Source organism: Perca flavescens, chromosome 22 (assembly GCF_004354835.1).
Source record: "Perca flavescens isolate YP-PL-M2 chromosome 22, PFLA_1.0, whole genome shotgun sequence".
Taxonomy (NCBI): Eukaryota; Metazoa; Chordata; class Actinopteri; order Perciformes; family Percidae; genus Perca; species Perca flavescens.
Window position 1 is genome coordinate 12,646,188 of NC_041352.1, and position 27,056 is coordinate 12,673,243.

The following is a 27,056-nucleotide window of genomic DNA, read 5'->3' on the forward strand; positions in this document are numbered from 1 at the left end:
ATATAAGCCTAGTGTTCTGTTCACTCATTTGAGGAACTGACTCCACACAGGGCTGCTGTGCCTTTTGTGAAATCATGTTGCTTCTATATTTGCAAATATATATATTTTTAATAAAATACAAAAACCTAACTTGGTTTAGTCTCTGACTGTCTTATTTGTTTCAATTTACTAAACTTTGAAAACTCTACCCCTGCTGCAAAGGAAACTACTATTACACTAACTCCAAAATCTAGAGTTACAGCAATGGGACATTTCATGTCCCCCCCAAATTGACAATTTGGGAGTATAATTCTAAGACAGGTCTACTTAAAGAGCTGTGAAAGCCCGGAGAAGGTATAGTGGTTACAACATCCCCGCCTTCAAAACCACATATTCCCTTAGTGGCCCATTATCTCCTGTTAGACATCTCTCCTGTGGTTTGCATTTATTGTGTGCCTTCTCATCAGTCCAGCTGTAAAAGTGAAGAGAGCATAAATGGACGTGCAGGTTATTAAAAAGACAAACTGTCAGACAGAGCCGTCAGGAGAGGGATTTGGAGACCACCAAGGTAGAATATAATTCTACTGGAATGAGGGAAGTACATCCTCTAACTGACCACACTCCAGCTACATTTCCATCTAATCCCCTCACCATAGTCCATCCATACCCTCTTAAACATGGCTCCAGACAAAACACAAGAGCACCCTGGCTCAGGTTCCACCTCTGGTCCCCACTTTAGCTCATTTCCATCCCCTAACCAGAGCCAAAACCAAACCAAACTTATCCCAAACACAGGCCTTGTTCCAAAGCTCCGGCCCCTGCTGCTGGCAAAACACGAGCCCAACCAAACTCCATGACTCCTGTCCTTGGCTGGTCTCCTTCGCCTCCAACATTCATTTAGTCAACACTGTCCTGTTGCTGCTCCTGTTGGACAGGCTGCAGCTTCTGGCTGAATGCCCAGAGCTGTTAAAATGCTTGCTGGTTTGGTCCGCCTTCAAGGAGCCAGAACCACTCACCGATCTCTGCCATAGCTAACTTTAACACCGCCAGGAATACAGCCAAACATCCAGCAATCACTCTTCTATGCCACAATGTTGCCAATGGATGCGTTCTTGGTATCTCCCACAAGCGTACGTCTCATTTAAATATATATAAATAAACGTAATAGAATAATTTCAGAATGAGTTTAATGAGCCCAACATATGAATGTATAAAGCAAACAAAAGGAAATACATCAAAATCAAAGAAGCTGGCATTTTCTTTTTTCCGTTAACGCATACCAGTAACACCGCCAGCTGTCAGATACCATTTCAGCTTTACTGAAAGATAAACTGCTGTTTGTCAAAGCACTGTGACGTTTCAGTGCCGAGCCTGTAAGCCAGCAATCACAAACTCTTACAATGACATGCTGTAACTCTGTTTTCATATTCTTCTACACATCCAACAGGCAACATATGTCTTAACAGTAGCTTCACCTGAAAGATGTGTGTGTAGCTCCACTTTGATGAGTGTGTATTTGATTTAATGTGCCCTGTGTTTATATCCATTCACAGGCCCAGTCCTCCCAGTCCCAGCAACAAGTCCCCAAACCATTACACGCTCCACCCGTCCTTCACTCCCAGAGTTGTCTCACTCTGACTGAAGCGACGTTCGACAGAGCTGTACGGTTCTCGCTTGGTTAGAGATGAATTATAGTTTCTGGGAGTGTGGAAGGGGACAAAACGTGGGGAAATTACTTGCAGCAGTTCAGGACAAAGGAGTGCTGTCAGAGGAAGTGAGCCGCCGGGCAAGAATCACTCACTCACTCTCACACACACACACACACACACACACACACACACACACACACACACACACACACACGCTGATAAAGCTCCTGAGAAATGGGTATCGCGATAATTTATCCCAAACCAATACCAGCTTACTGTTCACATACCAATGTCAACCTCTGTCACAACAGCTTGTTAGCATAATAGCTCGTCCATCTGTGAGATATCCAGAAAAGTATTGCTGTCACCTGTCAGTTATATGGCTGCAGCCTGTATGTTTAAGTAGTGGTCAGAGATAACTCCGTATATTTACTTAAGCAGTGTAATATCTTACAGTTTTGAGGCATTTGCACCTTACTTGACTATTTGTTTGATGCTATTTTGTACTTTTACCCAACCAGATTTCAGAGCAAAATATTTTACTTTTCCATCACATTTATCTGAGAGCTATGGTTACTTTTTTCAGATTGAGATTTTACTTGTAAACATTAAATCAGTATGATGCATCAGTAAGTACTTATTTGAACCCAAACCATTATCTTTCCTTAAACCTAACTAAGTAGTTTATGTTCCCGAAACCTAACCAGACCTTGATCAAAGCATTGTCACATCATAGAACAGATATAGTTACCATCTTCAACATTTTTAAGATGACGGTGATCACTAAGAGGGGGGACACCACATCAGTTTTGTTCGTCATTCTTTCCACTCATGTCTGCTGTTCATCCATGAGTCAAATATGAGAAGGCAGCAGTGATACAATGACTGGTGTGACCCAACAGAGTGATGCCTTCATCTTTAATTGGCCCTGAATGCTGAATGGCAATGCTGCCTTGTCATTACAAAGGTGATGGAAGGTCAGGTGTGTGTGTGTGTGTGTGTGTGTGTGTGTCCAGTACATTTCTCCTCACGTCCAACTTCTGTATTTTTTCACCATGACCATTGTCTCATCTTTGTCCCTCACCACTTGCCATTCCTCCACTCAGGGGAGTGGAGGAGTAAATTGCTTGATATCTCCATGGTAACCACACAGACAGCCGTGGCCTGTAACTGCAAGGGTCTCTGAGTGTGTGTGTGTGCAAATGTGTGTTGTATGGGAGTGAGTGGGTTTCTCTGTGAATGAGAGAGCGGGAGAACTGCATAATTTTTTGGTTAAGAGAAAATGGAAAAGAAACAATAATGCATGTGTGTATTGGGATTTTTTCCCTCTTTTTTATTATTACAACAACAACAACAACAACATTATTCTGTTTCCAAGATGCTTTTGTAAATGACGGATGTGTAATTTAAAGACATGTAAGTGGATTTTGGTACTGAAAGTTAGCACCTCGTAAAGCAACTTTTATAACACTGGTATTAATCAAAAACTATTTAACTTTTGCAGATGTGCTATAGTCATTTTGTGCTATGGGGAAGTTAAATATAGGCTGTGTCCAAAAGCACTTCCGTTAACCACATTTATCGAGGTAGGCCATTCTGATAGATATTTTCTGCCCCACAGGATGAGCTACCCTCCTTTTAGTCTCGCATTGCCAGACCTTCCTCCACAGCGCTGCTCAGGAGGGTCTGGCTAGTCCAAACAGCATTCCGGGATGGGAGAAAAATGTGCTCTGGTTTATTGCCATTTCTTTAAAGCAATCACAATCGTCTTGGGCGGCGCTAAGCGCCGTACAGAGCAACGGTGCCTCTGCAAAATAGTCTCAGGAAGGAACTTGTTTTGGTGGACCATGTGTATGTTCAAAAGTTGTTTTTAGTCGTGCAACTGAAAACTCAGATTGGACCGATAGTCTAGCTAGCTGTCTGGATTTATTCTGCAGAGATCTGAGGAGCAGTTAATTGTAGTCATCATAAATCAACCAGAGTTTAAAATGCCAACACAGAGGAAGCCCAAGGAAACGGATATCCGGCTGAAATGAGTGAAATCCCCCGGAATTTCCGTTGGCAACGGAGCAATCCCAGAAGTGGAACGTCGTGGATATAGACTATCCTCCTTTTATTCACTTGTTCACTACTTCCTATATAGTAGACGCTCACTATAATGAATCATCGTCAATTTGTGTTGTCACTAACTGATGTAGAGCATTTAAAATACATCCATGGTGTGGAGTCGCACAACATTAATCTTTGCCTATATAATATAAAATTACATTATAAAGTTACGCTTTGCATTTTGGGATTGTTGACAGAAAGTAGTGCATTTTTTTTCTCAAATGTGAAGAATTGGTGAGCACTATATAGTGCAGAACTTGGACACGATTACAACATCAAATGGATACTTGTAGTGAACTATAAAGTAAACAGGGAGTGATCTAAGACAATTATTAAATCATTTCAAATCCAAGTATTACACCAAACACAACTTGGATGTTTTGTCTACCACAATCCCGCTGTCATACACTGATTATTAAGTGCTCTGTACTTCACAACTTACCTTTAACAACTACTACAAAATAGAGCTACACAGGCAGAACTTTTATTTTGAAATGTTTTCATAAAGTCTTTTTTTAAGCCCGAATGGATCGGCTTAAAAAAGCCCAAATTGGAGTGGGAGGAAATCAAAGCCCTTGGAGGAAACCTACGCTGACTCCAGAAAGGGACATGAGGACTTCACACAGAGAGAACCAAGCCGGTCTGTGCGTGAGGCCAGACCTTACCACTAGGCCACCGTGCCGCCCTGCAGCATACAGCTGCTGATGGTGAAAGGTGCTGAACCGGTGAGATGTAGGGGTCTTAGATGGATGTGGACTCCTCCTCCCGCCTCTCCTTATACTTCTTCAAACTGAGGAAGTGGCGGACTCTTTTTCAGACTGAGCGCCTCTTTTTTTTTTATTTATTTATTTTTTTTTCTTTCTTTCTCAGAGACTTTGGGCTCTGGAACGAGTTTGAGGGCCTGTAAAACAGTAAGGGACTCCACCTCCTGCTCCTTCAGCTGTGCAGTTTCTCTCTGGAGTGCCTGACTGAACTCTTCCTCAGCTTTGAGCTTGGTGTTAGGCTTGAGGTTGGTTTAAGTTGGTTCCTCCAGTCTTTTTTTTTTTCAGTTCGCTCATCTCTTGACGGATGGCAAACTGCTCACTACTCAGATCCTGGATCAGCTCCTGATCCTCTTTCACCCTTTCAGTGTGAGACTTTTATCCGTGCGTGCTGTAACGCTGTCTGACGGTTCCAGCATTAGCTTAGCCCAGCCTATTATCTACTATTTACATGTTGTGATTTGTAGAGTCACAGCGTGTACAAAAAAACAAGGTAACATGAGACACAGCCGTCTTCTAACAGTAAACAAACCGGGAACTATATTCTCAGACAGGCTTGCTGCGAGCATATCACTCCGCCCAAGTACTATATTCTTCCGCCTGAGAATATAGTTCCCGGTTTGTTTACGGTTAGAAGACGGCTGTGTCTCATGTTATGTTGTTTTTTTTTACACGCTGTGACTCTATAAATCACAACATGTAAATAGGAACATGTTGGCGTTATTTTGTCACTTATTCGGAGCAGTAGGATTGCTGGAACCATTCACCTGCATGTTCTGTGCTGGCTTGATGCCGCTGGAGCCGTCAGACAGCCTTACAGCACACACAGAGATGAGAAGGGTATGTATGGACTTGTTTAACTCTGGGGGTTACGGTGAATAAGCTAAATTCCCAATAAGTCGGCGTGTTCCTTTAAAGTTCATGGTGCACTTATAGTTGGTCTCTGAACAACTTTTGTTGCAGATGAACGCAGAGTTGAATAATATGGTTTGAAGTCACCACTTGAAACAAAACAAATCAGAAAATCCTGTTGTTTTGGCTCAACAATTTTGAAATTTAGTAAATTGCTCATTCAGTGTTGAGTGAAATAGAGTGTCAGGAAGAGACAATATGTGGAGAAACAGAGGGAACTAACAAAAGACTGTATAAATAAATGAGCCAGTAAAGTTCCACTTAGAGCTAACGTTCCTGAAGTCCCAGCAGCAGTAGGAGGAGGAAGGAGAGTCTAGACGGTTTTCCTTTCAATTACAATCCAGCATCTGGCAGCACACACAGTCTCATAAACAACGTTGTCAGAACAACGTCTGTTTACATCACGACAGGCTGGGAGGTAGTTTGCCTCTTTTATATGGGAGATAAGAATTTTTACTCACCTTTTGTGGAGACGATGCCAATGTAAATAGGGTGTTCTCGGACAAAACTGCTCTCTAAAATTATGAATATGTTTTGATCCATAATACTGACTATTCAGGTGGTGCTAGCAGCATTTACATGTGTGTGTGTGTGTGTGTGTGTGTGTGTGTGTGTGTGTGTACAGAAATTAATTGATCCGTTAATTGGTCCCAGGGCCAACATGGCCTTTAAAGTTCAAATGATGGAGGTGGAATGTGAAATGAAGGAGCAAACTATCGGCAGTAATTAACAATAGCTTTTAGTGTTTAATTTTTTACAATTTTTATAATGCAACTACTGTCACTGCCGCGGGCCACTGCACCGGCTTGAAAAAGTGCTGTAGAAAGCCTTGAATGAATCTGTTGAATGAGGTGAATCAGGAGGTCCTTGTGTTTTGTAACTACATTCTGCTTTGCTATTTTGGCAGAGGAGAGAAGCAAGGTCACTGTTCACATTGCCCTGGCACTGACTCACTAGATTAGCCACATCTAACCTACTGCACTGGAGTTCAGTGCTGAGACAGTTTTTGGCAAAGTAACCACTTGGACAGAAAAAGATCAGCAGCATAGCACTCACTCTGCTTGACAAGTGGAATTCTCATGCAGAATGCTCACTTCCTATTCTACTTTCTTGATATAACCACAGTTATGAAACAATGATAGTTTTCATGGAGGCATTTTTATTCATTCAGCTTAGCTGCAACCAACCAACAGCTGTAAAACTAAAAAGGTGGCAAACATTTGCAACTGGTTGTTTAGCATAACGGCACAAAATAAAAGTTGGGCCAAAGAGTGAAATAGGATTGCAGAAACATAGCTAAAGCTATGAATGTACTTTATGTAAGACAAACATTAATTAACACTGAACAATGATCCCAACTGCAAGGTTGCAATTTCGGTTAACAGTTTATATTTTTTTATTTATTCTTTAACTTTTTTGGTTATTCTGTATCTTTTTTAACAAAACAGCGCATGAATGGAAAGCTGCTCTTCAGCAGCTCAAAAGGAAGCCCAGATGTCAGACTTTGACTCTCGCTCATAAACGCAGCACAGTAGTGACGGTCAGAAAAACTGTATGATGGAGAAAAACTCACATTCGCTACCCTAATACAATCAACTGATTCATAAGCAAACAGCAATTTGACCACCAATTCACTTGTAAACTCTGAGGTGGTAATTTAACTTCTCAACTTTGGAAATGGACACAGAAGGGATGGTGTTTATGTCTAGGAATTTGTCTCCCGACAAATTCTTTTTACAAAGGGCATCAATGCATACTCTGATGCTATGTGTGGTTGAGTCTCTGTCCCACATACACAAGGACAACATCTCTTACTTTGATACCGTACTGAAAAGACGGCTGCAGCCATAGAAAGCTTCAAAAGACTGCACTGCTTCTCCTCTCTCGCTCTCTCAATCTTTTTCACCAGAGAGAGAATATCATGTTTGAAGGTGATAATACTGTGTTTGAAAATTTCTTGAGTCACCGTCATCTAACTGGATAGGTGGGAATCCTCCCACAGACATTTGGAGGGATGAGACAGCAAACACAAAAGGCAGGAGAAAAGTGGGACAACAGTAATCCCCTGTTTGAAATGAATGAGATTTAAGTGTAAAAAAAAAATAAGAAAAGAAAAAAAAATCATCATTCCTGCTTTTGATACTTCATAACAGACTCATCAGGTTGCATTTCATGGTGGATTTTATGATGCAATACCGTTAAACCAGACTGGCGAGACAATGTCCAAAAATGACACTGTGATGGTGAAATGAATAGCTGAGCCGTTTTTAATCACTATAAGCTATTAATTACAAGTATAGCCAGTGTTATTACATATATTATTACATTATTATACTAGGGCTGAGCAATTAATCAAATTTGAATCGTGATTTTGATTTGGGCTTCTAACGATCACAATAATACTGTAAGAAAAACGTATCGAGAAAAACAATTATTTTGCACATAACGTTTTTGGGGTTGTGTTCGCGAGTGAGGGGACAATGGAGCGGGAGATTGGTCGGAGAATCGGCGCAGCGGGTGCGGTATTGCATTCAATCTATCGCACCGTTGTGACGAAAAGAGAGCTTAGCCAGAAGGCAAAGCTCTCGATCTACCGGTCAGTTTTCGTTCCTACCCTCACCTATGGTCATGAAGGCTGGGTCATGACCGAAAGAACGAGATCCAGGGTACAAGCGGCTGAAATGGGTTTCCTCAGGAGGGTGGCTGGCGTCTCCCTTAGAGATAGGGTGAGAAGCTCACTCATCCGTGAGGAGCTCGGAGAGAGCCGCTGCTCTTTGCGTCGAAAAGGAGCCAGTTGAGGTGGTTCGGGCATCTGGTAAGGATGCCCCCTGGGCGCCTCCCTAGGGAGGTGTTCCAGGCACGTCCAGCTGGGAGGAGGCCTCGGGGAAGACCCAGGACTAGGTGGAGGGATTATATCTCCAACCTGGCCTGGGAACGCCTCGGGATCCCCCAGTCGGAGCTGGTTAATGTTGCTCGGGAAAGGGAAGTTTGGGGTCCCCTGCTGGAGCTGCTCCCCCCGCGACCCGACACCGGATAAGCGGACGAAGATGGATGGATGGATAACGTTTTGCAAGTAAACTCTTATTTTAAACTGAAAAAAAATGAAAAGAAAAAACGTTCAACGGGAAAAGTATTAAGGGACGTTTCACAGTTCATGGTGATTTCACTGTTGATTTGTTTAACTGTTTTTAAATTACAAAAAAACCTGCAACATCTTTCCAAAAGTCAATGAGTCATCGTGTTAAATAATCGTGACCATTTATTCAAAAATAGTTGTGATTATGATTTTTCCCCATAATCGAGCAGCCCTAGCTTATACTGATTTATCACAGCGGAAACAAACATGATCCCCACGGATCAATTTGAGAGGAGCGCACAGCCAAAAACTCAGATTGGAGAGATAGTCTACCTAGTTGTCTGGATTTATCCTGCAGAGATCTGAGGAGCATTTAACCATAGTCCTCATAAATCGGCCAGTCTAAAATTCCAACACAAAGAAAGTGGAAGGAAACGGACATCGGCGAAAAGACATGCATTCAGCGGAATTTCCTGCGGCACCGGAGCAATCCCGTCGTGGATATAGACTACCAACACTACATCAATGTTTAATGTTGAAAGTCTCTAAAGGCCACATCTCTATCATGCAGAGCAACACTCTCACTTTCTTCTGCGCACGCACACGCACACGCGCACACATGCATGCACACACACACACACACACACACACACGAGAGTATGACACTTGTAACAGGTCACACAGAAGCCTTTCTCCCTTCCACCGGAGATGATGGACAGGAAAGTACAAGTCGCTCGCTCCCTGTTGTCTTCCTGTTGGTTTGAAGGTCACACATTCTCTCTGGGAAATTGATAGATGTAAAACGCTCACATCTCTCTTACCGACTGTCATGTCAGCTGCCATTTCGCACAGAATTGATTTCACAAGCATTGGCCCCTTGGTGATAATAAAAAAAAGGAACTTTACTAGCACACAAATAGCCTATATTTCACATATGGTTGGGAAACAGTTTATGAGAATGTTTTACATTCCTGCGGCTGCTTTTCTATATGCATGAACAGAGGGGACCCGTATTAAGACTCTAGCAGAGTTTCTGGTCTTCATGATAAAAGCTCCTTTCCTTGGAGTGTAATAGACAGAGCGAGATGTTGCAACATCAGTGTGTTGATGAGCAACATCTTTATCTAATTGAATGTTTTTTTTCCAATCTAGTGCTGATTTACTTGCTGAAGTAAAATCTCATTATATTCTGTTCAATTGAAAGCACAGGCGTTCTGATATACATCACCATAATCTTTTACTGTTATAAGCTCGTTCAAACACTTGACATATCCAATTAATTGCTGCAAAAGAGGTTTAAAAAGGCATTTTCTTTTCAAATAAATTAAAACTCAATCATATTTTTTGACAGGTCTAGCTTTGGCTTTTTTGTTGTTGACATTTTCACAATCCCTTTTAATTCAATCTGATATATAACATGGATGGGTGGGTGAAGGATGAAAAAACAAGATATTTTCATGTAAACACAAATAAGAATACATTAAATGGAGAAAAAAATTATACCGTATATCAGGGAAAGATCTTTGCCAGACAATAAATCTAACGTTTCTCATGGACGAGCCAACAATATCGGCTTTAACATCCAGACACACATAAGCAACATACACACACATCACAGTATATCCATAATTATATGGCAAGTCAGCTAGCCAGTTAGTGGGAGTGGCGGTGCGAGTATTTGAGAATTGGAAGCGGTTTAATCTATTGGGCTCATATGAGCTGGGAGACCAGCAGCCGTGTCGCATAATCCTTCATCCTCCATCCCAGATGATGTAAGAGGAGAGGAGAGGAGAGGAGAGGAGAGGAGAGGAGAGGAGAGGAGAGGAGAGAGCTAAGAAGAGTGGAGTGGGATAGATTAATAAAGTGGAGTAAAGAGAGGAAATCCTAAAACTGCAAGTTTAGAAGGAGAATCATTCTGTCCACTCATAATAATAATAATAATAATAATAATAATAATAATAATAATAATAATAATAATACTAAATTGCATTTATATAGCGCTTTATCATAGACAACCACCACCAATGTGTAGCACCAACACATACACCACAGTAGAAGCTATGATCACAACAAAGATCATGATTGTTCTGGGAGAGCTTCCTATGTAGAGTCAGACTCTACCATGATAGTAAAATGAATGCTGGGGAACTGAACACATTGTACACACTGTACATATTTTCACATTCATGATTCATCCTTTTTGGGTGTGTTGTTGTAATGGTTTAAGGTGCCCGTTTCTTGATTTCTTTTGCACCGGAACTGAGCTACCACGCTGTACCAAAACAATTACCACCAGCACAGTAGCATGGCAATAACAAAGTATATATCTATCAAGTAGCCTAAATGAACTGTAAAATACCAAAAATGTCAGGGGGAAACTTAGCCAATACTGTATTTCATGACTTTAGTTTTGGCTTTTTTACACTGCAGACTATGATTGATAAATACAGTTAAGCTATAAAAACAACTAAAGCATTAAAGCGACTTAATTGGTTATCTCAGCTCTTATTTTTGCAATTATCCTCGCTTGTATCACATGAACCTTTAATTGTTTTCTGTAATGTCGAGGCAGTACGAGTACTTAAAAAGTGTTCAATTGCCTTAGTGTTTTTATTGTGTTTATGTGTTAGGATTTCATGTTTTTATATTGCATAGAATTCCCTCTTGTGGAACAATACAAATCTGAACTGAAGTATTATGTTATTAGGCTAAATACTTGTAAGCTTCTTTCTGACCAACATATTTTTAGATTTCCAGTGAGCCAAATGTTACCCTGTAAATATAGTCATGCCGGCTTTTACAAGACGTGCTCTTCTGCAAAAAGGAAAATGTAATAATGTTTTGGTAAAAATTGTAGCTGTACTGTACTGTAACTGTCCTCTACTGTGTGCAGACATTATTTCTTATGATTATGATGGAACTCTTTTTGTTCGTATCACTCAGGCCTACAAACTCCCTTTATACATTACAGACTAAATAAACTTCAGTTGGGGTCACGGTGTATCCCTAAACACCCCCTCATCTCAACCTCATCCAGTTCTGCCTCAAGTCTGACCTGATTTATCCTCTCTGTGCTCTCTTCATCCATTTAATCCCATGTACCAGGGTTAGAAATAATGCCTTGTTGTCAGCCACGGAGGCAGACCGATCATATTGCAGCCGGGTCAAAACAATGTTATCTGGAGCGGGGGAGGCTGGATAAAAGCTGCCCTGCTGCTGTCCTGCACAGGAACAATTCACTGAGGACGCAAAGTGGCCTGAGCCACCACACAGGAATTAACTGGCAGGACGAGTCCGCGGGGCAGCCGTAGTCTGTCACCACCACCACTACTGACACACTCGCACACAAACACCAACACTGCCTAATTCACACATAGCAAATGCAAGTTCATAACACAGGAGTTTTATTAAAATTAAAATGCAGCCATGGAAGAAAGTGGTTTGCTCAAATCAAACTAACGATGTTGCGATCAAAGTAAAGTGAAAATAGAAATAGTTCCAAACAGAGTGAGTGATCATTTAACAAAGCAAACTAATGAGCAATCAAGTGAGCTTGTCTGTGTTTACGCTTAATGTCCGACCAAAACCTTGCATCTCAAATGAAGCCTTTTTTTTTTTTTCTTGGAGTTGTTTGAGGAAGATATATTACGTCTCTGGCCAAATTGCCGTTAATCACAACGTGACACAACAGAAACAGAAGGCTGCTCTGCAATCAAACTCATGCAGACGAGAATGATTAAAAGCATATAAACAGCAAAAGAATGGCAATATAACAAAGATCATGCATGGCTGATTAAAAATGAAGGAAAGGATGAAATTACCTGGGAGATCAGAGAATGCTCCTCTCTCTATAATGTGCTTTCTGTACAGAGTCTTCAAAACCTTGGCGCTCCCGAACCTCTTGAAGCGACTCTTCACATTGTTATAATACCATTCAAGCGACTGTGTCTTTAAAACCCTGCAGACAAGAAAGAAAGAAAGAAGGACGGGAGGAGGGAAGAAAGAAAACATGATATTAAGTCAAAAAGAACAGATGGCAAAGACACTGGCAGGAATCAGATTTGATTATAATTACACCAGGATTATAACTTTGAGTTCAAGCCAAGTCTTCCATTAAAATCTGCCTAAGTAGAGTGTCTTTAAATATGAATGTAGATAACCAGACCTTAGCAACTTTTTCAATGATTTTAAGAAAAAAATAAATAAATAAATAAATAAAATATAATATAAAAATTGAGTCAGGTAGGACTGCAGTTTACTTTTAATATAGGTTTGTATTTGCTGTCAGGCTGTCATATTTAAAGCCCTGCTGTTTGATTTAAAGCAAATAATTGGCTTTTTAAGAAGATTCAGTGGTCTCTCTCTCTCTGTCTGTCTCTCTCTCTCTCTCTGCCGTATTAAAGATATGAAGTGTATTTGTTTACAGTCATATTATGCAGGATCCAAGCTACGTATCGTAGCAGTTGATGCATAGGTTGTCAGATGTGACGTCACATAATTTTCCAGGCTTTTCCTCATGGTGCACGGCTGGTTGGTGCTCGGATGCCAACCAGTCAGACCTCAGCACGGAGCAGATGATTACATAAGCAGTAATTCTAAACGGAGAGGGTAATGCAAAGCCCTCAGAAAAGCGCTCCCTTTGCGCCAGTGTGGCATCGGCTTGCAGGTAATTCGGCCAACTCTGTGTTTAATCATGCGGTCCCTCCTGCTCTCGTTTTGCTTTTTCACACCACTGTCACACACATTAGTGAGGCTAAACAAAAAATGCACACATCCTAACAGCCTATTGCACCTACTGTACAATAAGTATCTATTAATAAGCCTTTGACACCTACTTTATTAGTGTATTCATTAACAGAATGAGTGGACTCTAATTTATTGACTTTTCTAAATTTTTTAAATTCTTATGCTTTTGTATTTACGAAATTTTAACACACATGGATATAACCAGGTGAATATGACATTTTCTGTTTTCATCGGGTACAGAACACATTTGGTACCAATAACACCTCTTTAAAAGATAAGGCTGATGATATTCTATAGGCTATTTTTGTTATAGTCAGCAATCACCAAAGCCTGATATAGTCTATTCCTCTGTACCAGAGGCCTCCAAAAACTATTAAAAACACATCAATTAGCTACACCTTCATCACAATGAACACAGGCACTGTAGTTTATTTTGAGTCAATCCCACATGCATGTTGATGCTTCTGCTCAATGAAGAGACAGGCTGAAATAGTGAGGGTGAAAATAGCCATGCTAATAAAGGGATCCTGAGTGCCCCTGAGGCTGCATGGGCTGCCACATTCATCCCACACCCCCTCCTTCTTAACCTCCCTCCTCTTTCTCAGTGGATTTATTATCCTCTGCTTCTATCAGCTGGGCTGCTCAATGGGCCTCAGCTCCTTAATTTCTTGCCACGGGTCAACCTAGTCACTCTAATGGTGGCTGCTGAGCTCCAGTAAAGAGGCCCGACTCTTTTTATCTCCCTCTGGGCCCGAGGAAGGCGGTGCAGAAATGAATCTGGAAGATCAATGCAGCATCTAGTTGGCATCATAGGAGGCAGAAATACAAATGGGTTCTACCTGTACTCTGAAATGAGCTGGAGCCACAGGGAGCCATATTTGAACTGAAAAGGTATATTCAAGAAGAGGAGAGGGGTGCCAGGGATATGGTGGAGTCATTACCACCCACCCAGACAAAAATCAAGAAATATGACACAATAACCCAATATTCAAGACCATACAACAAAATAATAAAATAGACACACTATAAACCAAATCAACATGTATAAATGACAACCATACATCATACTAGCACAAAGCTTCTTAGGAGCCCTCCAGAAAGCTTGAGTACCTTCCCCATTTTCCCGTATAGACATCCAATCTGGCGAACCGTTTGCATGAAACATCCCTAGCCGCCACCCTAGCCATCTCACAAGCCCACTCTTAAATTAACGGCACCCCTTCATTCCTCCATCCTCTTATCATTGGCTATCATTAAACTATTTTGGACCCAACTTCTTATGTGCTTATCTATTCCTCTTAGGATGGATCCATCTCCTAGAACAAATAATCTGGAAGCTGGGTCCCTGCGATCTGACATAGGTTATCATGTATCCCGGTCCAAAATTCCTAGACCTTATCACAGGACCATAGGACATAAAGTAATTGGCTGTCCTCTATCTTACATTTCCAACAATTTGTGTGTTCAAACCAAGTTGAAACAATCTGGAGGGAGTCCAACAGAAACAATGCATAATCTTGAACTGAATGAGGCGCACCCACACATTGCGTTAAAATTCTGTCCCACTCCTCATCATCCAGTGTTATACTAAGATCTCTTTCCCATGTCTTATTGAGGGCTGACCAAGCTCCATCCCCCAGGTTCTGCATAAGCATAGAATAATACCCAGAGGCCAAATTACCTTTTCCATATTTCAACAACACCTTATCTAAACATTCTGGTGCCGTCGGGGTTGAAGAACTGGATCCAAAAATCCCCACTAAAAGATGGTGAAGCTGCAAAAAGTAGAGACCTAGGGACTCCAAATTGCTGTACCATATCCTCAAAGGATTTCAATATGCCACCATTCTTCAGTCATTTTTGAAACACTGGGTGTTTGACAAAGGTAATGTGATCTTGGGTAACAAGTTTGGCTTGGCAAGTTTTGGCTTCCCAAAATTCAATAGAGAGAAAGTCAGAGCTGCTGATGTTAGCCTACATTCATATATACAGAACTAGAATCCACAAAGAGGGGAAAATACTACACAGTGGATGTACATGTTTTTTTTTTTTATGTAACAAGTAACCCCACAAAATGTAGTAGCTAATGATGTGCTCCTTGGCCTGGGAAGTAATACTGGATTAGTTTACTACGGTAGGTAGTAAGATAGTTAACTGGACAACCTAATGTTGCAGCTTACATTGGAATAGCTTTGGAAAAGCTAAGACACCTCCCTCCAAATGCTGAAATTAAATCGCTCTTACTAAAGCCCAAAGCACACCGTTTCTGCATGTGGAGAAATCAAAAGCGTACAGATGCTAAACTATGATTACACAATCACAGCGGGGTTTAACTGAAGAGACTAGTATTTACAGTGCAGTCCATTTTAACAGAAGGCTTTAAATGTTGTTGCACAGTGATTCAATGTCACTCGCTTTTGGCACAAAAACAGATAAGTAAATGCAAAGTTTAGCTAAAGCATTTGCTGCCTTCCATGTCAGTTACACAAACTTGTTGAAATTGGCCAAGCTTTCCTTTTTAGAGAAAAAGAAGAGGGATTTAGGATGGTGCGAGAACCGTCTCGATGAATCAAGCATGACATTGCTTCCCTAGAGCAATCTGATCTAAAAAAGATAGGAATAAGGGAGGAGACTGGAGTGGATAAGCAGAAGCTTTCAAGCAAGAGCTGCACTGCTGTGTGAGCTTCTGCAAACACATTTCATAATGAGGCTGGGAGATTCCCTGATGCTCGGCTGATGCATGAATAAGTAAGAGGGATTCCTGTGGATGGTCTCCTGACGCTTGGTTTACCCTTCCTCTATCATCACTGCCTTAGCTCGACAGCGTGCAACCTCCTCTCCAGCCCTTTTGCCCTCTATACTTCAGAAGATCGATTTGCACTTTTAAATGAGGTCTAAATAAAATATATAGAAGAATATGTAGAAGTGCCATAAAAAGTATCTGGCTTTGCTGAGTTTCCACCTCCTCTGGCAAAGGGAACCATTACCATAATTGACTTTCTGAGCCTTCTAATGAATTGGTTCAGCTTCTGTTGAGGCTGCTGCAGAGAGGGGAGCAAAGAGACAAGAAAGAAGGGTGGGGGGTGCCTTAAACAGAACATCAAATAGACTCTTCCGAAGACTTGCACAGTGACTGTTCTTGTTAATAGAAGAAAATAAGGCAAGAAATTTGATTGTTCTCAGCTCCATGGTTAGATCAAAGCGTCTGATGCTCGGGAAGTAAAAGCCCTAGCTGAAGGAGTTATTATATGTAGTACAGTCTTGCTTTCTTTCCACAAATAAAACCTTTATGCACACACGAACATTTCTATTTTATTTTATATCTATTTTATGAGGGAATATGAAAGTAATGAAAAAACAGACATGACGAGATATCAGCTGAAAATTAAATAGGTTAATCTGATATCTATGTATGCAATAGAGTACTAAAAGTATTAGATACTTTTTAAAGTATTTTTAAAGGAAGACAATTGGCTACCAACACTCAATAGGAGTCAACTGGAAATTCTTATTGGCAAATTAACAAAAATGTAGTTTTGGTGAATGATTATTAATTGGATAGGGGACTCTATACACATCACCTATGGCCAGTTTTATGCAAATGATGTGTTACCGTTCCTACAGGACTCTTAGTCGTCCCTACATAAATCCTTTATTCTATCCAACTACTCAGCTAACTAGTAAAAATCTGCTATTGTACTCTCGGCATGGATGGATGGGAATACTAAAAGAATAGTGACCAGCATTCATTTGATGATACTTACAGATCCCTGAAGGAAAATTGTATCTTTACCCTACCCTCCTCCACAGAAAGGTCAAGGTAACAATGGAGATTTAGTGCCCATACGCCGCAGGTTCCTAAACGACCGGTATCTACCGGACAGAATAGCAACGCTGTTTTCGGTGCCTCATTAAGGTGACACTTAAATGCCTGCACTACATGTGATGCTAGTTAACATTACACTTGGAAGCAGGTAGTGTTAGCCTACTGTTAGCTAGTAGCTGGCTTAAACACGGTTAAAATGCTGACAGCTAAACGGTCTAATATGTGGAGGATTCAAACACCAAGACGTGCAACAGTCTGCAGCTAAAGACACAGAGTAGACTAGCTGCACTTTGAGACACCATTGCCACTGCCATAGTCGGAGTTGTCGGAGAAACAACACCAATGGGACTTAATGGTGCTTTCAATTGCAACTCGTAAGATCATGGTGCATTCAAAGTTATTGTAAAATACCCTCCTGTCATCTACTGTTTTTTCTTTTTGAAGTTTAACAGCAATTGACTGGTAAAATAAGTTATTGTTATAAAAAAAAAAATCATTTCAATTTGACCATATGGCCTCAATAATAACAAGCCGTTCTTTAATGTGTCATTTTGTGCTCTTCTTCTTTTTTTTTTTGTATCGGTTCAGGCACGGTTTAGGCACCGTCACAGTTTTAAAAATAAAAGGTAAAGGTACTTTATTGTCACATACATGTAGCAAAATTCATTCTCTGCATTTAACCCATCCCTCAAGGGAGCAGTGGGCAGCCAATCACAGCGCCCGGGGATCAACTCCAGATCTGAGCCAGTGCCTTGATCAAGGGCACTGACTGGAGAACCTAGTACATGTTTTTGATGGTGAGGGAAACCGGAGCACCCAGAGGAAACCCACACAAACATGACGACCCGAATTCGAACCTAGAACCTTCTTGCTGTAAGGCCACAGTGCTAACCATTGGGCCACCATGCTGCAAATATAGTTATCGGAAGAAAAAAACGATACCCAACCCCATTGCTCAGTAAAAATGACTTTCCCTTATCATTATTCTACCATATTCTACCTGATCTGTTACACAAATATGTAAACTGCAACCCAAATATGTCCTCAGCTGAAGGTGGGCCAATTCAAAAACAAATGTAGCACACAACCGGGAAGGGATATTAATATTGATTAATTTCTGTTATAAGGACTAGGAGAAACTCTAATCCCAAACAAGAATTAATGGCCTTTTATCCACATCTCTTGCCGCTTCTGTGGTTGTGTATTTATACACGTCAGAGCAGATTTGTGTAAGAGGGAGAAGTGGGAAAAGGAGGATTTATTTGTTTTATTGTGAAATAAAACAAGAAAATATGTGCTTTTATGATACATTTTTTATAATTGTTTTAAGTAAATATTCATATACTGTAGATATCTTTACAGGCATGACACCTGGATGTTCACTTCCTAAATGTGTCGACTAAGTTTACAGACCACGTATTTATATACTTTTTAAATATTTTTGTATAAAGCATGTAGGTTGTTGTATACTGTAGTACTGTGAAAATGTCTGCACATTTGAGGCATTGTTTTGCTGCACAGATTCTCTCTGAGTTATGCTGTCTGTGTTGCTACAATACAGCACTAAAAACATAAAATATATTCAGTGCTGGCAGAACAGGCCGAAGGACAAAGGACAGAGGACAAGGTTGTGGGTCAACTGCTAAAAAGCCCATGAGATTTTCAGCAAACCCAGGCACAGCTGTACTAACCTGTCTCTTCCAGCAGTGGCTCTGTACATAACCTTTACAGGAAGCAGATGGAATTCTGTACCTCTGTAATTGACATTCAGATGTTTATCTGTGTTTTTTTGCTCCCAACGGTGCCTTCCAGGCAGCGCTGCCTGGAAGGCACCATTGGGAGGCACTGGTTATGGTTATGGTTAGGGTTAAGGTTAGGGTTAAGGTTAGGGTTAGGTGCCTTGAAGGAAGCAGTCGCAGCGCTGCCTGGAAGGAGCAGTTGGGGGAAAAAAACACCATCGAGCCATTCAGATAGGCAGGAAAGGGAATATAAAAAGATCTCATCCTGCAGATGCAGTTAGAGATGTTCTTGTGTCCATGCACGCTATCTTCTCTGTTTACTTTCCCTCTACCTTCTCACCTTGAATGTTCAAATACTGGCAAATTGGCCAGGTTGCAACCAAAACAACACATTCCATGCCGCTAATTTAGAAGATCAATTATTTTGAGACAAGACTTCTTATGTTGAGAGGATGTGTGCCCTTACAGTGTATGACCATAGAAGCAGGGTCTACATAAAACGCGGTTTCTATTTTATTTAGATAACCCAGCGGATGGCACGCTCTCCCATGCAGAGCAGAGGGTCATTGAATTAACAGACCCGCGTATTCTGCTACATTCATCTCTCTCTCTCTCTCTCTCTCTCTCTCTCTCTCTCTCTCTCTCTCTCTCTCTCTCTCTCTCTCTCTCTCTCTCTCTCTCTCTCTCTCTCTCTCTCTCTCTCTCTCTCTCTCTCTCTCTCTCTCTCTCTCTCTCTCTCTCTCTCTCCCCACCATACATGGGGATACAGATGAATGTGTCAGCATGTGAGAGAGCTCGTGGCACAGTATGAAAGACTGGAAATTAGTTATGTGGTGATGAAAACAATCTCATGCTGAACGTCACAAAAACTACAGAGCTACGACGGGCCTTCTTCACTAGGCCAGTCAGGGTGCTCAGGATATTTTACGCCTGCACCATAGAGAACATTCTGTCTGGGAGCAACACCACCTGGATGGGCAGCAGCACCCAAAAAGACTACCTGGCCCTTAAGAGGGTGGTCCGCTTGGCTGATGGGATCATCAGAGCTCATCTCCCCAATATGCAGGACATTTACACCAGGCACTGCAAGGCTAAGGCCACAAAGATTCTGAAGGAACCCCGTCACCACAGCAACCCACTGTTCTCTCTTCTGCCATCAGTGAGGCATTATCGCTGATAGAACAAACTCCGAGAGGATGAGGAGCTTCTTCCCTCAGGCTGTCCGTCTGTTCAATGAGAACTGTGGCTAGCCCCCCACCTCATTTTCTTGTGTTGTATATAACTATTTTTATGGATTTTATTGTAATTGTTTTTATTGAGACAGGTACACAGTGAATTTCACTGCACATTGTACGGTGTATGATTGTGTATGTGACAAATGCATTTGATTTGATTTTGAGTTACATTGGGACACACACACGGCGTCTGCTTTCCTTTTTACGTGTTAGACTGTCAGACCTACAGTGTGCCACTTATACACAGCTGAATACTGATTTTGTATTAGTTATTCAATGAAAAGTAGAATAAGCCCTTATCCCTTACGTAGGTTAAAAAAACAAACATGACAGCTAAATAATCAATCTTATATCTCTTTAATATTCTCGGTGTGGACGAGGCAGAAAGTTTAGTAAATGGGGTTTAATTTTTGAAATGTTTCATAAAAAAACTCTCACTCAGTCTCTCAAATTCTTCAATACCATATCAATCCTCTTTTAGGTCATTATCTTAACATCTGTTACCTGATATACTGGTATCAGTGTGTCCTGACACAACAATAGATTGCACTGTCTCCACTGCAGATCAGAAGATGGATGTTGTAACGTGATACAATAGTGTATTATCATCTTTCTTCAGAGCAGCATTTGAGGGAACCCTACCTCACCTCAGTTCATTTTATGAAGCATTTGGTGCTATCATGCCAAAAGTAAGTCTCTGAGAGTCCGATAACTACAATCCAAGAATGCTATTCAGTACAAAGTGTGATATATCCTTTATAATGCTTACTATCAGTTTGGAATGACTCATCAATAATGCATTTAAAAAACTTGGGGTACAGTGAGACTGCAGGTAAAAGTATTCTTATTCATTTTTCAAGGAATTTCATGGTTTGAAATGTCATACTACATCATAATATGTCTTATCCGTGTCCATGTGCCTGCAGTCTGAAATTACCAGATACCACAATTTGTATCGTTTTTACGGTCACTCTGCATGGAATAGAATATAATTAGAGCATTTATACAGTAGTGTGATCCAGCGTTTGAAAGGTTAGAGCATGGACCACAATTTGGCTCCCACAACAGCTGGACAGATGTCACATCATTTGTTGTTGTTCAGCTGCACATGTGGGTTATTTCAGCATGGAGGTCTGTTCAAAATGATATCAGATATAGGTCACACACAGAGTCCAAATCATACTCCAACAGGCTGCGGTGTATTTACATATACTTATGTGTGGATGTATATAGAACATATAGTGAAAGTGAGATAATCTGCTCTCAGCCTCCTGCTTCTGCCCAGCCAGACCACCACATGGGATTTAAGGGGAGCATTCGGAGAGGCAGAGCTCTGCAGCAGCCCAGCAATGTGGGGAAATCTAGTGACAAAATAGACTGTGGTTATGCTTTCCACCACTCAAGTCTTTCTCCATCTGGCTATTCTGTGCGGATAATGAAAACGGCAGCTCCCCGCAGCCTTTATCTAAGCAATTATGTGGAGCCAAAATCGCGAAGAGCCAATATGATTAGGGGCTGAAAGAGGCAAATGTCTGTAAACAAAATTAATTTGTTAAATGTCATGTGAGATACGCAACTACAAAACCAATGATGGTAATTCAATCTCAATAAGGTGGCTTTTTCAAAGTTTTCTTTTAGGTCACTGTAAGAGTGGAAACCCTGGTTTCATCCTATTAATGTCATCAAACACCTTGGACAGGAAATGAAAATCCACTGAAATAACAGGATTTTAGAGATTACACAACAAGTGTGCAAGAAAGCTTTTAAAAAAAAAAAAGTGGCCAAATTGTTATTGAGATAGACCTGTAACCAGAGGATCAGTCATCCTAACATTCAACAACCACTGTTTCAATCAACAACCATGTGTCTTACAGAAATGCTCTTTTGCAAATTACAGACAACCCCCAGTCTTTGTAAGCTCAGCTGGATAATGAGGTCAGCAATACATGTACACCATAACATGTAAAAGCAGTCAGTGAAGAATGAGAGAGGAATGCTTGGGTAAATGCCAATAGCCTGATTCAAACCCCAGACATCGTACACATGTCAAGAAAAGGAAAAACAACTGGATAATGGGGGAAAAGCATCCAGACGCTGCCAGAGCCCAATGTACTGAAATGTCAGTCTTAACAGCCTGTTAGGGAGCAGAAGGAACCAGCCTGACAACACCAGACTACATACACTGCTGTCACCTGAAGAGAGGAGCAACGGAGGGGAAAGAGAGGCCAGAGGAGGACAGTGAAAGGGATATGCAGACAAAGGGGGAAAGAATGACACAATGATCATGTTAAGAAAAAGGTCATTGCTTTGATTGCATCATGGAGCCCAGGCATATGGGGGCATTTGTTTCGTGGGATCTATTTTAAGAGGTCCCTTTTTTAAAGCACAGCCCCAGTCTATGTAATCCATCTTCAGTGGAAAAATGGGGGAAGCAGATAGACCATGTTTTGGCTGCAGTTGCTCTTTTTAGAACCTGTGTGTGTGTGTGTGTGTGTGTGTGTGTGTGTGTGTGTGTGTGTGTGTGTGTGTGTGTGTGTGTGTGTGTGCGTGCGCCTGATAAGCTAGGAAGCTGTGAAAGAGGTTCTTTTCACAGAAGAAGAACACAGTGTATGGGTAGTGTTTCACAGGCGCCTGTCTAAAGCAGTGACCTATACTATGACCAAGGCCGATTTGAATGGAAATGTAAAAGATCATCTCACTTCCTGTTTGCATAATGGAAAACTGTGAAGTGCTTACTACCTGAGCAGAGATGAAAACCCTCCAGATTAGAAAGGTTTCAGGTCGCGTTTATGCAGCAGATAAAGCACACACCCTTGGTTTAAAGACATTTACCATTAATGCACCAGTTTCATTTATAACATAAGTAGAGCTTTATTTTTCTATACAGCAGAGAGGCTGCATGCAGTTGAAGAGAAATCAGATTAACATTGGTTATATGTAATGTTTTTAAGTGCAGATTATTGCCTGTCAAACACTAAAACACCGCATTGCTTTGTGTATGAAATTCAAACACATATAGGGAATAAAGACTCACAGTCAGAAGATTCAGAGACACACGTCTTAAAAAATCATATCAACAAATCTGGCCACGAACACCAGCATGTCTGGCTCTATTTTACTTAAGGACTTTTGATGAATATTATAAATGGCATTGCTCTAAGAAGATCTCTGATCAAGATTAAGCCATTTAAATAACCCCAACAAACCTCCTGCTACATCTCAGTGTGTGTCTTAGTGTCTGTAAGTATTTTCATATTGAAATTATTCCTGTGTTTCTGTGACTTGGGGGCCACATCCTCCACTCTCAGTTGTGCATTTCAAATGGAGAAAAGGCAGCCAAAAATCCGGCCAATAAAGTTAGCCATTTCACTGCACTCCCACCAATTAGGGAACCAATGAATGGCCTGCTTCCCAAACAAGCCTCTGGCTGCCCTCATCCTGGGAGCAGTTCCCATCAAGTTAGTCACACAACACAGACCAAGAAACAGAAATCACAGTTGGAACCACAGACTCTTCTCACAAATTTTCTCTCTCTCTCTCTCTCTCTCTCTCTCTCTCTCTCTCTCTCTCTCTCTCTCTCTCTCTCTCTCTCTCTCTCTCTCTCTCTCTCTCTCTCTCTCTCTCTCTCTCTCTCTCTCTCTCTCTCTCTCCCTGCAAATTAGTTTACAATGCAAATATGTTATGTGTAAAATATTATTTTAAATAACTGGAGAAAAACACCAGCTGGAAATTAAAAACAAGTTTTGTCTCAGTGTCATATAAGTTTATAGTTGAATTGAAGTGAAGTGAGTGAAACATGGATTGTGCAATTGAAAGATTGCTCTTAAACTGGCATCAGCAAAAGACTGGATTTTAGGAACAGTGCAGATGTATGGAAGTGCAGATTGCATGATGCTTATTCCCTTATTTAACCAACAATAAGCTCAGGAGCATATTATTTAAAAGCTAGCAAAAATCTTATTAGTATATTAGTAGTAGTTGTTTTGCCATTGAATATGTCTTTTGGCCAATGTAATTTTAATGGGCCAAAAATGCATACACCTAAAAATCAACATTCATTGAAATGGGAGACCATGGTCTGCAACTTTGAGTAAAACAGAGCGTGAAACTGCAACGATGCCTCCATCCTTTTTTGGGCTAACTCAACCCTTTCAATTGGCTGTAGACACATGTTGGGAAGCTAGTGAGGGATCATGTCCTTGTCACTGCATTAGCATCTCTTACGGATTTGTCTCCTAGCATGGAGTGTAAAGGCATAGCCACACTTGTGTCAGTCTTTAATCGAAGCTCATGCAACTGAGACATTTCCTGTTTCAGTGCTGGATTAAGCTGACTTGCAGGTCAAAACTTGCCATTGTTCAACCTGCAAATTTGCATAGCCAGTCAACAGAAACTGTGTTGTGTTGATGCGTATTTGGTTTGAAAATGAAGGGGTAATTGTTGTTGTGGCGTGTCATCTCCTTGTGTAAATTACACTAGACTAGACTTCGAATTGCTGCACACTCTCACAGAGAACTTAATTATTATCTGACATGTGACATCACGTCCTTTTTCGGGGCAGTTTTGTTGGACTGAATGTGACCATACAGTACCTTGAGCTCGCTCTCACAAAACGCTGGTACAAAGCAAACAACGCTCTCCCGTATCAGTCTGGCAGACAGGGCGTGGGAGACGGATGACAATGAATCATTGATGTTCAGCACACAGATCACAAACAAAACACACAAGCATACACACATGCATGTAATCACACACACACACACACACACACACACACACACACACACACACACACACACACACACACACACACACACACACACACACACACACACACACACACACACACACACACACACACACACCTCCTATATCTTACTCATAAGTCCTTTCCTGTTTACAGCATGGTGTTTTTCTCTGTGCCATCACTGATTTTGTGGTGACAGAGACAGATGGAGGGATTGAGAGGGGAATGGCTCAGCAACAGAAAAGAGAGAAATCTCCCTCTGCCTTTTACTTTGGTCTGATATACCATTAATAGCCACTGTGAGCCTTTTTTTCTGGCTTGGACTTTTGAATCAATCCCTCTTTGCACTCTTTGCTCCTTCGTGTCTCTCAGTCTTTATTTCCCATCACAACATGATATAACCGTTAGAAAGAAGTGCCACAGTAGCAAATAGTCTATTCATACAGTAGAATGTCGCAGATTATCAATTACATTTGATATATTCAGGAGAGAAATGTGTCAAATGTTTAAGGTCAATGTCTGCGTGTTTTTTTTTAAATGCTTCTCTTCTGTAAATGGTTCTATGACAGTTAATATTAGTTGTAAGATAAACAAATAAAAAACATTCAAAGGTCTTTGTTTGATGTAAATGATGATGTCGGACTGTAACAGTGCATTCATGCACGGATGGCTATCGTATCTTCAGGCTAGAGATCATAAGAGGGGACTGTATATAGGAGAAGGGTGATGGTGTGAAGTAGGAGCGAAGGTGACAGATTGCATGCGGAGATGGATGCCATATAGACGAAATGCAGCGCCATTCATCAACCGATGGCCCCTGTGACAGTCAACTGCATGACTTACTGATCACAATACCAGCCTGGAAAGAATATACCACAGTGTGAGAGGACACATTTTGGCCTTGAAAATATTTCATTATGCAGTTGGATTAGTTTTTTTTTTTTTAATCTACGGTACATTTTATCCAGCCTTTTAATTACCCATGTAAGCCTTATTAGGATAAAACATCTCTCAAAAGTATCAAAGGAGCCTGAAGCAAAAACATCCCCGGGCGAAAAAAGCTCAGCTTTAAACACTATTAATCATAGAAATGCTGAATAACAATGACAGCTGAGTACAAGGATCACGTGGGGTTACATGTTGAGTGGAATGCATGCCTCAGTGATTGAGCTCATTTGGGTGACCAGTGTAGAACACATTGCTGTTTCAGCTTCTGCATTGCAGCTTTTCTTATTTGATCATTAATAAGAACCTTTGCCCTCTTACTTTCATGTCAGTAGGCACACACAAGCGTTCATCTCACTCCAGGCCAGGGCAGGGGACCACTGCATTATTCATACTAGTGCCGTCACAGCGAGTAATTTAAGCCATGCAGCGGGGGAAAAGGAGGGTGGAAGGCGCAGGCGTATAGACACCTTCTAGCTCTGCCTCTCAGGAGAAATTGTTTTGATCATTATCGGTGACCTCTGAGTGTGATCAGTGCAGACATCAAGGTGGTACTCTCCATCTGAGGGCAAAGTCAAATCTGACAGAGATTGGAAAGGCCAACGTATGGACAGACATGCAGCTGCACTGCAGGCTGCTGCTGCTGTCAGTTACTGAAAAAATAAAACTCTTTTCAGAAATGGAATACATAGCATTGCTGGCTTTATCTGTTTAAGTCATGGCTTTTTGTCATTCAGACATAGAATACATAGTATTGCTGGCTTCCATCTTCTGTAGGTAATACACTGACTATGGATAAGTATACAACCCCACTTCAAAATATCTTAACTATCCCTCTGATTAATAATGACCATCGTCAGCACGGCGGACACTTGCCCTCATTTCTCACTAAAAAGAGAAAATGATAATAAATACATTATCCCATCAATTGCTGCTTTTTTGGCAACGTACAGCCAGCGCTGTACATAGAATAACTACATCATAGACAAATTCATTAAAGTCATTAAAAATTCCTCAACAACTTAAAATGGGTTTATTCACTGCCTTTTGTGGTTTAATTTCTCTTTGTGCATAAGAGATGACGCTAAAGTGCTAAATTACAGTGCTCTTATTAAGGCATATGCATCTAATCTCTCGCTGTGCATATTTAACCCGTGTGGCGTGTGCTTCTGCAGCCTTTATGTTATCATGACGACATTCAATTCACACCTATGTTACCATGTTGAACGTGTTATGGAAATGGTACTAGGTCTGTTGTCTTATTTATGCCATTTACTTTGTTATTGTGCTTTTTCTATATAAGTGCTATATGAATAAAGAAATAATATTATG

General features: G+C 41.0%; 1 protein-coding gene across 9 annotated transcripts in view; it reads right to left on the reverse strand.

Moving 5' to 3' along the window:
* Positions 1-27,056, reverse strand: part of myripb (myosin VIIA and Rab interacting protein b) — a 146,655-nt gene that overhangs the window by 20,177 nt on the left and 99,422 nt on the right. For all 9 annotated transcript variants that reach the window (XM_028568856.1, XM_028568852.1, XM_028568851.1 and 6 more), the window contains one exon: positions 12,308-12,444. In XM_028568856.1, the coding sequence (XP_028424657.1) occupies positions 12,308-12,444 (137 nt within the window). The remainder of the gene's footprint in view (positions 1-12,307; positions 12,445-27,056) is intronic.